The sequence below is a fragment of the Chelonus insularis genome, unplaced genomic scaffold (assembly GCF_013357705.1).
Source record: "Chelonus insularis isolate UGA/USDA-ARS -01 unplaced genomic scaffold, ASM1335770v1 contig_50_pilon, whole genome shotgun sequence".
NCBI classification, from domain to species: Eukaryota; Metazoa; Arthropoda; class Insecta; order Hymenoptera; family Braconidae; genus Chelonus; species Chelonus insularis.
This window is the reverse complement of record NW_023276619.1, coordinates 756,942-772,892: the sequence shown is the minus strand read 5'-3', so window position 1 is coordinate 772,892 and position 15,951 is coordinate 756,942. Positions and strand designations below refer to the sequence as shown.

The window sequence follows — 15,951 nt, the reverse complement described above, 5'->3', positions numbered from 1 at the left end:
TTTTGTTCTACACATCTAGAGTAGCGGTAGATACTCGGCGCCAAGTGCACATTCACCTTTTCCCTCTCTCTCTCTTTCTCACTAGCGCGCTCTTTCCCCCATGAGCGCCAAGGCTACTGACTACTCTATACACGAAAAATTTTGTGTGACGTCATCAACGCATCTTTATATGCAAATATCTTTATAATTGCTACATATTATGATTTCATATTTAATAGGTAGTTATCTTATATCATGAGCTTCCAATTAAACGTTAAACGAGAATTTTTTATTAATTACTAACGGAATTATAAATAAGCCACGCCCCTAACAGCGATATTTCTGCTATTCAAGATTTTTTCGCTCGCTGTTTCACTCTACTTAATCGAGCGCTCTATCATGTGTTCTCTCTTACTGAATGTGTCTTTTGTTACTTTCTTTCACATTGGGCTCCCTACAGTGCCCTCTTTCTTGCGTTACGTATTGTTATCACTCTCTTTCACGTTGAACTCATAATATTTCCTTCTCTCTTGCCTAACCAAGAGACATCTATGTTCTGAATAATGAAAAATGTTTCCCGCGTGTTGTACCGCACAAAACAGGTATCTAGGAATGCCTGTAAAAACTGGCGCCAAGTCCACATTCAAGTAAAATTAGTATAAATGGAAAAAGGTAAGATCAAAAAAACATGTGAAATCAAGTAAAACGCCAAGTTAGCTGCGTCTTTTTTCATAATTTTTTCAAACTAGCAATGTACTATTGACTTATAAAATTTCAGTTAATTTTGAAGTACAAAAAAAAAATCTTCAAAACCAAAAAACTATGAACTGTTGAAAGAATTCAAAAAATTGGGCCAAGTTCCATAGTTTTTTGGTTTTGAAGATTTTTTTTTTTGTACTTCAAAATTAACTGAAATTTTATAAGTCAATAGTACATTGCTAGTTTGAAAAAATTATGAAAAAAGACGCAGCTAACTTGGCGTTTTACTTGATTTCACATGTTTTTTTGATCTTACCTTTTTCCATTTATACTAATTTTACTTGAATGTGGACTTAGCGCCAGTTTTTACAGGCATTCCTAGATGCCTGTTTTGTGCGGATCATTTATTTTACCAGATTTTTTTTATTGATTTTTAAAAATAAGATTTTTCATTTATAGGAAAAATGAAAAACTTTTCTTCTTTTCAATAAGTACTAAAAATTGAAATCAAGTAATATTTAAACTGTGCGCCGAATTGCTATTAAAGGAATTGGCAACGTCGGAAGAAAATTAACCTTACGGCGATTTCCCGCGGCGCGACCGAACAAGGTCGAAATTTGGACGCGACCGACGAAGGGTTAATATTCTGAATGTCACAGTTTTTCTTACCTGGCATGCATCGTGCGTGTGGCTCTTTAGGATGAAGTAGCTTCACTCCTTTTCAATGATTAAAAGGTACTATTGCAAATTTTTTTCGTAGAAAATTCGATTCTATACACAGAAAGTATTCTTATTTTTTCTCCTATTTATCACGGTTTTCACTACATAAGCGGTACAAGGTAAAAAACGCACGTTGCAAAAGTTTGACATTGTCTAAACAATAGTAATAATTGTGTCCGAGTAAACATATTTTGCACAAATGCTCTCCTTGGTGAGTTTTACAATAATCCAGAATCAAATATTTTTTACCTCCATAGAACGATTGGTCCCTAGTAAGATAGGGCTTAAAATTAAAGTGACTAAACTATAAGAAGAAATTTATTTTTTGAATTGAATCGAAGAATATCGTGGATATGACCAGCAATTATATGGGTCTGGAGGTCTAGATGACGTCTGTAGTCCTCCTGAATGCTGTAATGATGATGTGGTGCTATAAACATGATGAGTATGATGATTATGACGTACAGAACTACTTTGAGGTGTCTGAGAATCAATTGTCACTCCAGCTTGAGTTTGGCAAGCTATCATTAGACCATGAAAATCAAATTTGTAAGCATATCGCTTGCCCTGGACTTTGGTCATGATATTTTTATCGTAGTAGTACCTTTATTGATCATACAAACCAATTAATTGATTCCATATATTGACAATGACAGAACGATTCAAGAGATGAAAAAAAAATGTTTACCTGAGAGCTCGAGAAAGTTTGTCATAATTCATATTCGGCTTGCTTTTACGTTGTCCCCATCTTCTGGCGACTTCATCAGGATCAGTAAGTTTAAACTCACCATTAGAATCCCCCCATGCTATGCATGAAGAATTGGACGAATCTGATAGAAGCTCAAGAAGGAATTGCCATAGTTGTACTTGTCCTCCACTAACCGTTCTCGATGTGGCAGAATTATTGGAAGAACCAATCAAAGAGCACGTACGTTGGAGTAGGCTGAAGCTTTCTAGAACACAACCCACTTTGTAGGAATTAATTCAAAATATTCATTTACCGGACTGAAGAGATAAATAAAGGCTATTTTAGAAAATTCTCAAGGTATTTATTATTATTTACTTATTACTTTCAACATTTCATTAGTTGACAAAAAATTTTTTTAACAATTAATTATTAATCTTTTTCAAAATTTCAACTTATAATTCTTGTTTTTACAATCCTACTAATTACAATTATCATTATATCAAATAACTATGAAATCAAGTATTCTGTACAAGGAAATTACGCCAGATTTGGAATAGATTTTTTTCAACTGATAACTAGCTCGAGTAAAATTTAATAGGCCCAATAAAGCCCTCGAATAGAGAAAAAGAGCTTATATATTATTTATGTATATATCACGTATATATCATTATATTATATTATTATTATTATATTATAGCTGATATTAGTATGAAATTAATCGGAGCCTGAAATATTCTCGAAAACTTTTTAGAGTTCGAATAAAACGTTTTGTGGCTCTAAGATATAATTTTCACTTGAATCAGCTAAGTTGTAAGGCTAAAAAATAGTATACACTCAAATCATGCCATCATTAGGCACATCCGAGAAATAATCCTTTTTAATTGGGTATGCATAACATATTGCAACCCAAAGCACAAGTATAGAGAAATTTATCAGACTTGTAAAAACTAAATGTTAAAAAATATTTAAAGACAAATACAAACATTGATAAGATTTTCAAAATATATATATAAGCCATGATATCGATCCTTAATTGGCTATCATTCTTCTTAATTTGTGCGACTGATTTTTTCAGAAAATTAATGGAAACGATGATTTTTTTTTTTGTGTACACAATTTATTTATAGAAAAAAAAAAAAATTACATTTGATTAATATATCATAATATTTATATAATTAGAAAAATATAATATATAAATTTTTCCAATATATTATGTTAGTTTTCTCATTCGCGCACTCAAGGGTTTATATTCTATTATTCGATCATGTAAGATCAAACAATAGGCTGATGTGTTAGCAGGAAAAGCTTTTGATGATTTGAACTCCAGTCGAACATCAACTGGTCCTAATTTTAAGGATTTATTTTGTTTAAAACAATCGATTACTACAAGTGGTGGTATATTAATAAATTTTTTTTCCGTGAGCAAAGGTTCTGCTTCTTTATCATCATATATTGTTTGAAAATCTTTATACATATCATATAATAAGGCAAATTGATTGTGACTTATGTCAAAATTCATGTTACGATATGGATAGCATTGTGAATTGCAGAAAAGTTTTACATCCCTTAAATCACAATGATCAAAATGACTTGCATCTTTCGTAGCATCATTTTTGCGTGTAGTTCGAAATCCTTATATAACATAGCGTGGATTTTCCAGTTAAGTTGATGTTTTTACGACCCATACGTGTTTGGTTGTATTCGGCAGCTTTGGATATTCATATAATTCCCATGATCTGAAACCCACTGAAATCGGGTGGTTTTTTGCAATATAACTTAACAATTATTCTACTTTTCTTATGTCTGCAACAGCGACATAAGGAATTATCCATTCAATTTTTATAAGCGTAATCGTCTCTTCAGGTTCCGCTGCAGCTTGTACAATTGCATTAAGATCGGTATCTGAACGAGTAAGTATCAATTTATGTTTGGTATTGAGAATTATGCGATGATAATCTTCAGCAAATCCCAGTAGCATATGTAACGGTATCGCAACATCATAGTATCCATTATCATTAAATGATCTTTCATTATTAGTATTGTTACAGTTTCACCACGTAAATTAACCAATTGACCGTCTTGATCAACAATGCGCAGTTGTCAATTATGTATTGTCTGTACGGTGATTAGAAGATAAATGATGTTTGATGGAACTTCAATGATCTTATATCCTGGTGGAACTGATGGGAAAAATTTGTGAATCGTATGTATCAACTGATTATTCATGTATGCTCCGGTAGTAATGTCACATTCGATCCTCAATGCATTAATTTTTACGATAGATAATGGTGAATCTGATGTGTGAATCAATTTTGGTGAAATAAGTCGTGGACTAAAGCCGAACAAAATACCAATAGAATCATGCGGTTTGAAATTTATTGTTGCATTTTCACTGTAAACTTCACTGTGTAGTTCATTATTATTGGGCTTAATAGAAATTGATAATTGAGTATCAGCTTTCTTCAAATAATTTTCAATGTCTTCAATTTCATAGCTTCCTGTGGGTATTTTAATACTTTTATCTTTACCATTGAGTGTATAATAAAATGTATTGTTGCCGTTGTCGATGTTTGAAGTGGAATTGAAAGTTAACAATTCCACAAGTCCTAGGTTATATTTTTTCGATGATGATAATTTAATTGGTGGAAAATAGAACGCTTCTAGCATGGACGTTTGTCCAGACAATGTTAACGTGAGTGAATCATCCATGACTGATGCTTATTGGAAAGTTCATATTACTTTTATACTTTCCTACGTAAAAAATTTTAAACACAAGTGTCCGTAATTATCTGTAATGTAATCTTGATTGCTAATTCATTTTTCCACGGTGTAGATTTTGGTAGATTATTCCGCATAAAAATACCACGAAAAAGGGTATTTACATGATTTTTGCATATTTTTGAAGTTCAATATCAGTCAGTGCACGATGAGGTAAATTTAAAAGTTTCGTTTTTGCCGGTTTCAAATACAACCCTAATTCTCTCTTGTGCGATTTTAGATGTAAACCTTTACCCAAAGCTATTGCTTTCATTTTCTCGTTGTGTCGTATAGCTTCTTTTATTTGACGTTTGGCGTCTCTAGCATCATTAATTGCTTTTGCAATGCCAACAGCGCCACCTGCTACAGCACCAACTACACTCAAACCTGCAAATAGAGGTATGAGAGGTAAAATCCCTCTCACTTTTTGCGGCATTGATATAATACATGGAACTTTGATTTTTTCTTTTCCACCAGAATGTTTAACTTCATTGTCCTTTTTGTTTTTCTCTTTCAAACCCATTTCTAATTGCGATATAACTCTCATGACGTTGGTAATTCCTAGAGCAGCAATTCGTTCAGCAACAATATCTGCGTCTCTCGCGAAAACACGTTTCACAGATTTTTTAGCAAGTATTTTATTAGCTGCATCTCTAGCTTTCATGTTATCTCGATTTTGCGAATATAAAATATCGTGTTCTTTACAAGCAGCGTCCAATGGATTGATTCCTGGATCTCCACGTGCTAATCTCTCCTTCAATTTAGTTCGTGGATCATAATAATAATATCCTGGTATATAAAGTTCAAATGGCAGTTTGTTTATAAGTGTGTTAACAATACCAGCACCTCGTTTTTTGATACGTCTTTGCACTATCATTGTTCAAGAACGACTAACTCGACACCCATAAAAGATGTAAATTTATAGCTAGAATGTCATTTTACATCGAGATGGAGTTCAATCAACAAGACATTAAGTTACCTGTAATTAACTTTGACCTATCACGAGACACAAATATCAAACGTCATGGACAACTTTGACCAAATAGTGTCCGTGGTGTTATTTGTGGCCCATCAAATTGTGGAAAGACAAATACTCTTTTAGCACTTATTGTACATCCAAATGGCTTACGATTTGGAAATATTTATTTGTATTCAAAATCATGCCACCAACCTAAATATCAGTTTTTAAAAAAACTAATTGAACCAATTAAAGGTATTAAATTTAATGCTTTTAATGAGCATGAGGAAGTGGTAAAACCAGATAAAGCAAAACCGAACTTAATCATGATTTTCGATGATGTAGCATGCGAAAAACAAGATAATATGGAAATCTATTTTTGTATGGGACGACATAGAGATATTGACTGCTTTTATCTTTGTCAAACTTATTCACGAATTCCAAAAATTTGGTACGTGACGATACAAACTTTCTTGTACTTTTCAGACAAGATTACATGAATTTAAAACACATTTACGATGATCATGTAAATACTGACATGACTTATTCTCATTTTCAAGATATATGTTCAATGTGCTGGAATAATGATAAATATGGCTTCTTGGTAATTGATGAAGACAGTGATCTTAATAATGGGCGATATAGAAGAGGATTTGATTGCTTCATAAGTATAAATTCATCGTGAATACATTAAACTGTACATTATTCATGTGATTGTCGAAGTGTCAACATGAAAACTACGAAGCTGCAACAAGAAATAAAAGTATTACATCAAAAAGCGAAAGCTAGTGATGCAATACGCCAAGAGCATAAGTTGATTAAACTTGTAAGAGATATCACTTAACAAACCATGAGTGAAATATTTAAACCCATGGTGACTCCTCTTAAACAATTAGCTGATAAAACACTGCTTAAAGAGGAACCTCAAGAAAGAAAAATAAAGAAAGAAGAACCTAAAGAAGGAGTTGAAAGCAAGCAAGAAAGCCTCACACCTGATTATGAAATAACTGATGATGAGTCTTATACAACAGCAACAATTACCCATCAAAGTACTCCTATTGAAGACATACCTGTAGTAAAGTATTTAAAGATGTTCGATTCTAAGCTCTTGTCCGAAGACTTAGATACAAAGTGTGGTATAAGAAAGTTAAAAGGTAATCGACTGATGATGGGTGATTCTGAAGTCAGGTTCGACAATAATTTTATTTATATTGGTGATAAAATTATTATTTATGAATCCAACTGATCAATCAAAAGTAACAAAAGAAGATGAAAACATATATGGCATAATTATCAGTATGACAAATGCCTATGGGAAGCATTATCTTCCCGACAACAGCATCAGAGTAGATGAGAATTCAAAAAAATTCACCGACATGATCAGTAAATATATATCAAAAAGTGGAGAAAGTTTACTACAGTATATGATTAAACATAAACAAAATCATCCTATCGATTATATTTATTGGGATGAACTCAATGAACTTGTAGATCGACTTCGTTTACTTATTGCATCTCAAACTGCTGGAAATTTCAGTTATACTAACGAAATTTTATCAGTTTTAGAGGAATTACGTGAAGCTAAAATGATTCATTAATCTGATGTATTTTAGACAGCTACCCATTCTTTGAAGAACTTTTGAAGTGAGAGGTTTAAGAATGAGTGGTGACGTTTTTGGACGACAGTCAGCAAAAAATATTGTGAAAAGTGCTGTTCGTGGGCCTCCTGGTGAAGGATTCAAATTAACTGTGGATCAACAGTTTGAGATGAGTCAGATCGATTACGTTTACTGAAAACGACATATCGTAAACAAACTGAAACTATCAAACAATTGGAAGAAAATATTCGAAAATATCTTGCTCAACAGCATCATAAACAAGGAGAAAAAAAAAATAACTGAAGAGCTACATAGACCGGTTAGGAGAAATTATCAACGACGACATGTTGATAAACGTGGGCTTGATGAAACTTGGCAAAGTTAATCTAGTTGACATGACAGTATATAAAACTTATAAAGGTCATCAGTATTTATTGACTGTTATTGATGTTTTTTCAAAATACTATCAGGCTGTGCCCACAAAATCGAAAAATGGTAAAGATGTCGCTTATGCAATAAAATCTATTCTATCACAAAAAAAAGTGCCAAAATTTTTGCATGTTGATAGAAAAAAGGAATTCTACAACAGAGATTTTGAAGCACTTATAAAACAATATAATATCAAAATGTATTCCACATTTAGTAATCTTAAGGCATCTATATGTGAACGATTTAATCGCACATTAAAAAGTAAAATGTGGAAACAATTTACGTTGCGAGGTAATTACCAGTGGATAGACGTCTCACCACAATTGATTACATCACATAACAATAGCGAACATAGAACCATCAAAATGAAAGTGATTGTTGTTGTTACTTCAGCCAATGAGAAACGATTAAACAATTTTCTGATCAACTGTTTTTGTAAATGCTATGTATTATTCTTTATTGACAGGTAATAATTCCATATGACCTTCAAATAATGTAGCCAATGATTTAATAAAAAAATGTGAGTCATATCCTTAGAGGTTAGGAAGAATGACTGGAATGATGCATGAGTTTTAATAATTTGAATTACAATTAACATGAGCAGCGCCTCGATAATTACCTGTAAAGTGGCAGTGATCATGTACTTTCGTTTCATCGTGTAAAAATAGTTTATTACAAATGTGACAGATTTTTGCATTACGAAAATCGTTTAGTTGTTGGGATGTTAATCGTTTTATTGGTACTACGTTTTCTAGGTAAATTTTGACAGTTTCAGCTTTTTTTTTTAATTCAGTCATGAACCAGTTTATACAATTAACATTACAGTTAAGATTAAATTGACATTTTGAATCATGCGTACAGTGCATACAATAGGCTACACTACATGGAATATGCTTTTAATTACCTTCATTATCAGGTTCAAGAATACTCTCAAGATCGGCATAGACAGCAAATGGCACAGGGTCTTTAAAATTAAAATTTTTAAATTTCATTTTAACACCTTTTTCAGGAAGTAAAATTTGCGTATTGTTTATATTGATACAGTCTTTTTGATGTTTTTCAAATGAAGTTTCAACCTGAAAATGGTTGAGTCATCGATCACATAAAATTACTCGACCGTCATGCTTAGAGGTTCGATTTCCAACTAATCTTGAATGATCCTTCATCAGACAAAAATCGAAAATTGAGTTAATGTTTTCTTTATCATCTTTTTTAACTCGATTCTGAACCATTACCGGATGAATACATAGTTCATCTACTTTATAATGTTTACTTAAATATAATGGAATAATTTTACAATCGTCATCCAAACCGTACACATTTATTGCTAGATTGTTAAGATCTCTGAATTTTGGAACATCATGTAGAGTGATAGGACAGTTAATACCTCCATCTTCTAGCACACTTTTATAATGTGGATATGAACTTGTGCTTGTAGAATTTATGTTAGCTGGAGAAAGTGCTGCAGTAACTGCCCAAAAGAAACAGCATTTATCATTATTTTTAATGTTTAATACTGCTTTTTTTTGTTGTATAAATTTTGGTAGAGGTACAAACGTAGATTGCCCAGCTGATAAAGGTTGATAATGATTAATATTGACTTGCAGATATTCAATTTTTTCAATTGACCAACCAGAATCTCGTTCTTAAAAATCTTCGACTTTTGTGAGTAGTTTGTCAACAAAATTTTCCAAGAAATGTTTTTTTATGTCTGTTGACGGCAAAATTGCTTCATTTTTAACACTAATTTCTACAACTGTTCTATCATTTGTTCGATTACTGAATTTACAAGCAAGGACAACGTGAAAAAGAGATAAAAGTAAGGAAAATATTATGCAGTCGGCCGACTGAGTAAAACGTTAACGTTTCTAAATGAAATAAAATAATTCGATTATTTTTGACACATGGCCCCTTCAACTCTTGCATGAATCACAGCTTCGTAGCGGAGACTAAAATAAAAAGTATAGACAAGATGAGGAAGCGGTAGCATAGCGAGGGTAAAAAAAGATAGCAGAGTTATGAAGAATTTTTTCTTGTTGTCGAATTCTTTTCTCTATCTGTAATTTGATGCTGAGTGATGTAATCAAGGTCTCTCTATATAGATTTAAATCAATGTCGTTAAATGATTTTCCACCATTGGCCTATTCGAAAATTATTAACATTTAGCCATGGTGTAGATGCATAGGACAAAATATTTAGTTCATTTCTGACTGTGAAACCAATCAAACCATACTAAGTAAGTAGTGACTTTTCTTCATTCAAGTATAAAAAGTGTTTCTTTTTTTTAGATTTTATATACATTAATATGATTATTTATTGAGTTTAATTGTGAATTGCATGAATTGTTGAATGATAATTTATCAAGTAGGGAAATTTTTTTAAGTTTAAAAAAAATCTATCATAATCGTTATTACTTTCTAGAAAAAGATGTATACACGGAGGCCTGGTTCGACCTACCGACCAGCCTCCTAGAAATTATGATTTTAATGGCATTAGAAAATCATTGAGAAGCAAAGGGAGAAATGGGGGGGCGTTACCCTCGCATTTTGTGGCGTGACGGCTACCTGCCTAACATTCTGCGGTAACGTCATATGGTTCCGGATGAAAGGAGGCATCTCCGTCGTGCCACTACCTCCAAGCCAGGAAATCATCATTGTCGAAAACAGTGATTGTATCATACCTCCTCCTCCAGCGATTGTGTCATCGGAGGATAGTAAGGTAGAATTTCTACCTCCTTCACCTCAAACAATTGATGATGACGATAATTATGATGATGATAGTTATAATACTGTAAGTCGTGTTTTATGATTAGCTTTTCTAGTTTTACTTGTATGAAAATAGTTATTAAAGAAAATGATTTCGATTCTTGCAGGTAGATTAATGCTACTTAGGAACCATCATTCAAGGGATCATTTCTTTCTATATATATTCTAATTTAGACATTTAACTTGTGAGAGAAATTTTTTTTACTTTGAAACCTTTTCTCATTATTTAACATCCTTAAGATACATCACCGCCATTTTTTGTCTACGGTTATTTTTTTGCTGATAATTGAATTATAAGCGAAGTCTGCAATTTGTCAATATTTTGCAACAGTGCAAAATATAATAAAAAATATATTTAGAGACAGGAATTTTGAAAAATTTACACAGGTGTCGTCGACCACGGAAATTATCACCACGCGAAGAACGTAAAATTGTGTGAAAAGTAGAACAAAACCCCACAATAACTGCATCGGAACTTTCGTCGAGTATGATAAAAAAAAAGTACATCCTAAAACCATTTGTAGAATTATTCAATGAGCCGGGTAGAGCAGTAGAATTGTCAGGAAGAAACCCTACGTCAGTGAGGTGAATAAGAAAAAAAGACTAGCCTTCGCACAGGTGTTCGTAAATTACGATTCAGAATTCTGAAATAATGTGATATTTTCGGATGAGTCAAAATTTAATATTTTTCACTCGGATAGTCGTTTAAAAGTGTGGGGAAAAGCCAACACCGAATTGGATCCAATGCATATTAAGTCACCTATCAAACATGGCGGTGGGAATGTCATGGTATGGGGGTGTAACGCAGCATCAGGCGTTGGAGAATTAGTGATTATTGATAAAATTATGGATAAACAATCGTACCTCTCAATCTTGATAGTAAATTTGGAAAAATCTGCCGATAAACTGGGAATGAAACCGGGTTATTATTTTCAACGTGATCAAGACCCTCAACATACCGCTTATATAGTGCGTCAGTTGCTCGCATATAACGTTCCTTATATTTTGCAGCGTCCTCCACAATCACCAGACTTGAATCCCATAGAGCGTGTGTGTACTAATAATAAGTTTTTGTGAAATTTGCTGAAGTACGAATACTTTTGTCCTAGTGTTAATAACTTTCTTCAATACGTACTATTTGTAACTGAAAGTGAAATGAGACTTTTTGTACATGGTTGATTATGTTAGAGTATAAGTAAAAAATATCACTGCACACATTTGAATAAATCAGTTACCTTGAGATTTTTTTCTTATTTTGTTTAAATTTATTTCCTGTACGAATATTTTTGTCGCTTACTGTATGTGTAAAAATTATGTAACAGGTGATGTACAGACGCCACATATGGCTCAATGCGAAAAAAATCGTTTCCAACAATGCGCTACAGTCCTCTTTTAAAGTCAGATATTCGTACAATAAAAATACATATAAGAGATGAATTCGGACAAGCTTCACCATTTGAACACGGCACGTTGACTGCAACGTTACATTTCAAGAAATTGTGATAAACATGTATCAAGAAATTGCCTATAATATTCCACAAGACGGGTTTGGGCATGGTGGATACAGTGGTATTGGCCAAATTTACATTGAAACAACTAATAAGCGTGGTCATGGCATCGGCAGTTTTTTAGGGGGCTTCTTTAGATCTGTGCTGCTTTTTCTAAAAAGTGGCGAAAAAATTATAGGTGATAAAGCTTTGAAATTAGGTTCAAATACTGCCGACGATTTTCTTGATGATGGCGTATTATCCAAAAAATCCGCTCGAGTTCACCTACAAGAGTCTGGATAGAATTTAAAACGAAAAGCCTATGAAAAAATTGATAGTTTGATAAGAGGCTCAGGCTATATACCGCTAAGTTCATTCCCAAATCAACAGTTGTTAGCTCTTGACAGCCGCTTAAAAAACATCAGTTCTCAAAAGAGACGGCAACGCTCTGTAAGAAAAGTCAAAAAGTCAAAAAAACAGGCCAGTAAAGGAAAAAAGAAAACGAAAAAAAGTAAAGACCTCATGGTTAAAAGAAATAAGACAGAGAAGACAAAAAGGACCACGAAACACTCTTGTTAGATATCACGATCTGTAGCAGATATATTTAAATAATCATAATAGCTTTTCTTCATGTTCACTCATCAATACATTGATCTTGCACATAGTATGTTAAATTTAAGAGTCAAAATTACAGTTCGTAAGGCCTTATAGGCTGATCCAAAAACGACTTTAGATATTAATGTTGGCCCGATAAATACTTTTATGCATCCTATGTTCAATCAAATTGATGTCTATTTTAATCAAAAATGTGTGTCACCACCGAATAATTTATATGCATATAGAGCATCTATCGAAACAGTTTTAAATTATGGTCGCGACGCAAAAAATTATCATCTCAGCACTGTTGGCTGGTTTCAAGACACTTCTGGTAAAATGGATAGTGTTACAGGTGAAAATGAAGGCTTGAAAAAGTATTTTGCTTTTACATGCTCGAGTACCTACAAAAACTACCGCTAAATATCTTCTAACATGTGTGGAAGTTAAGGCTGTTTCTATACATGGAATTGTTCATGGTGAAACTATCGGCAATTTTATTATGGGGGAATTACCACGCCCAATAATCATAAGATTTATTGATAGCAAAGCTCTCAATAGCGATCTAAAATTGAATACTTTTAATTTTTTCCATTATAAAATTCATTATTTATCTTTATGGGTCGATGGCCGTCAAATTTTTTCTCAACCTCTTCAACCAGATTTTACTAAGAATCCTCTGTATGTTGATTGTTATCACACACTGTTCTCTGGAGCAGGCATACATTTTCTCAATAAAGGAAACGACATTAATCGCACAGACTATCCAAATGGCTACTTCTTATTTGCTTTCGATTTGACACCTGATCTTTCTGCAAATAGCAATGCACACTGGAATTTGATCAGACATGGCAGTGTACGTCTAGAAGGATACTTTGATGACGCCTTAGCTTCAACTAAAAACTGTATTATTCATGCTGAATATGAAAATATACTTAAAATTGATTTACCGCGGCAAATTATTGTGGATATTGCTGGCTAAGTATATTTTCCATAAAGAAGAGACATGTTGTTCAACAAAGAGCTCAGTATCGAGCTAACCGTCTGGCGTGTGGCACGTTTCAAGTAGTAAGCATTATTTTTACTCAAGATGAAGTTTGTAATTGATATTCGAGGATTTTTCAATAACGACACTAATTTTCTACCAAAAGAAATTGCCGTGATTATTCCAGAAGCTAATGTTACCGGCCATTGGATAATTGCTCCTTCTGAATGAAAACATCAAGCACTTATCTTATTGATATCACAACATGGTATTCTATAGTAAGAAAGCTCATCATCAATCAAGGCTGTATACAATAATTTATGGGCTATTACACAAAATGCTAAGCAGATTTATGCACGCGGCTTCATGCAAAAACGTCCATTGGAAACGGTTGTGCCTAAAAAAAATTATAAATATTGACGACATGTTTGATAAACCGTCATTACATGTCCCGTCAACCGTGGAGATTATTTTTTCATATCACTCCGCTCTGACGTACGTGTTCACAGGCCACTGTTCACTGACAGCTGCTTATTATTACTGTAGTTGGCTACAAAATAATTCATCAATGTGCAAAATTCAAATTGCGACGATAATAACTGCAAAGTATGTAATAAATACGCTGTAAATTATAGAAGCTCTTCAATACATTCCGGCTTATACAATAGGTGTATATCCCGCAGGCAAGATTCCAAAGGTGTGAACGAAACCGACAGCATTTGTAGTTAATACAGATGGCCACGAACAACCGAGGCAATATTAGGTTGCCGATACTTCCGCCACTCTGTCAAACATCTACAACAGAAAGATTCTCAAGTGTGCTGCCAATATTGTATCATGCTTTTGCATGCTATGTCTATCAATTATCCACTTAGTGACTTTTTATCTTTATTCAGTAAAAAACATTTCGAAAACGATGAAATTGTAGGTGAATAACCTTTATGACAAAAAACGCTTGAAATATAATGAAAATGCATTTATGGGTAAAGGGCTTAAATTTAATCAAATACGTTTGGGTTATAATGAAATTTACTGGCCCGAAATATATGGTCACGCAAGTGCACTAGATGTAGAAACTCTAGCCCTTCAACTTTTCGAAGAATTCTGTGACGAACATCTATCACGAATTTCTAAAAATCTCCAACGAATCAGCATTGATGAGATCAGGAATGCTCTAAGGGGCACAAAGAACTGGGCTGCGCCTGGGCCAGATGCAATCCCCACCTTCTGGTTGAAGAAATTGACATTATCTCACCAGCATCTGGCTCGTATTTTCTGACGAGGAAACCTTACGATGTAGTCACCGTCGATTTAGCTGAGGTTTCTATATCATAATCTACGCCGAAAATTATGAACTACGTATTTTTTTTTTTCGCGGAAAAACGTTTCCAAGAGGTGAAAATTACCCCAAAAGTTGACACCATATAAAGCCGATTTTTATTTTTCACATATTTCTAATCAAAATTTTCCAAAACGACCTGATACGTTCAAAACAACATACAAAATGATGAAAAATACCGTTATTTACATATTTATAAAACTTGCGGATATATATTTTTTTTTTATCAAAAATAATAAAAATTCTATAACTCAGAAACTATTGATTATTTTTTAATGAGACCAATTTCAATCGAAAGATTATAAAAAATTACGAGACACGTGTCTGCAACTCTTAAAATGACATCGAAATTAATGCCAAAAAATATTCCCTTTATTCCTAGATTCGTATCAAAATAGAAAAGATAAATTATTCATTTATTTGTACGTATTATATAAAAAAAGAAAAAAAAAATCATCAATAAATTTAGAAATCCACTTTTAGATTAAGTACTAGATACTAAGACTAAGTGCGAGTCTCTACTCTCTTACTACTCTCTACGCTAGATCTCGTGTTGAGCGTAGATCCGGCAGTAATCCATCTTATATGTATATATTTGTCTATCGGTTACTTTGATACCATTTTTCCCTATATAATATATTGTTTGAGGACATTAGGCTATTTCGGGGACAGTCCTCGTAAATTTTTCCACATTTTGTATACTTCGAGGATTGTCCTTAAAGTATACACCGTCAATAATAAATTTGGTACGTTTGTCCAGTAAAAAATGTTTCCATCATTCGTAACAAATTCACTGTAAAATACAGTAATAATACAAAATATGTAGCACGTGTTACGGCAATTTGTCGTAAGTAAAATTCATCTTTTTTTACTTTTTTTATATATTACTACATTCCTAACTTTATGCTCAATTACTGTAACCTCAAGCTAAAATATTCTTCTTTCTTTTTAGA

The 15,951-nt window shown here is 33.0% G+C and overlaps 1 protein-coding gene across 2 annotated transcripts in view; it reads right to left on the bottom strand.

Moving 5' to 3' along the window:
- Positions 1–1,119: 1,119 nt before the first annotated feature.
- The window catches only part of LOC118070045 (ETS domain-containing transcription factor ets-5-like), a 57,338-nt gene continuing 42,506 nt past the window's right edge, over positions 1,120–15,951 (bottom strand). Inside the window, exons 3-4 of one of the 2 annotated variants that reach the window (XM_035088460.1) lie at positions 2,087–2,366; positions 1,120–2,002 (exon numbers count right to left, since the gene is read on the bottom strand). In XM_035088460.1, coding sequence (XP_034944351.1) covers positions 1,717–2,002; positions 2,087–2,366 — 566 coding nt within the window. In that variant the 3' untranslated portion in view covers positions 1,120–1,716. The remainder of the gene's footprint in view (positions 2,003–2,086; positions 2,367–15,951) is intronic. The other variant, XM_035088461.1, reaches the window with a different exon arrangement.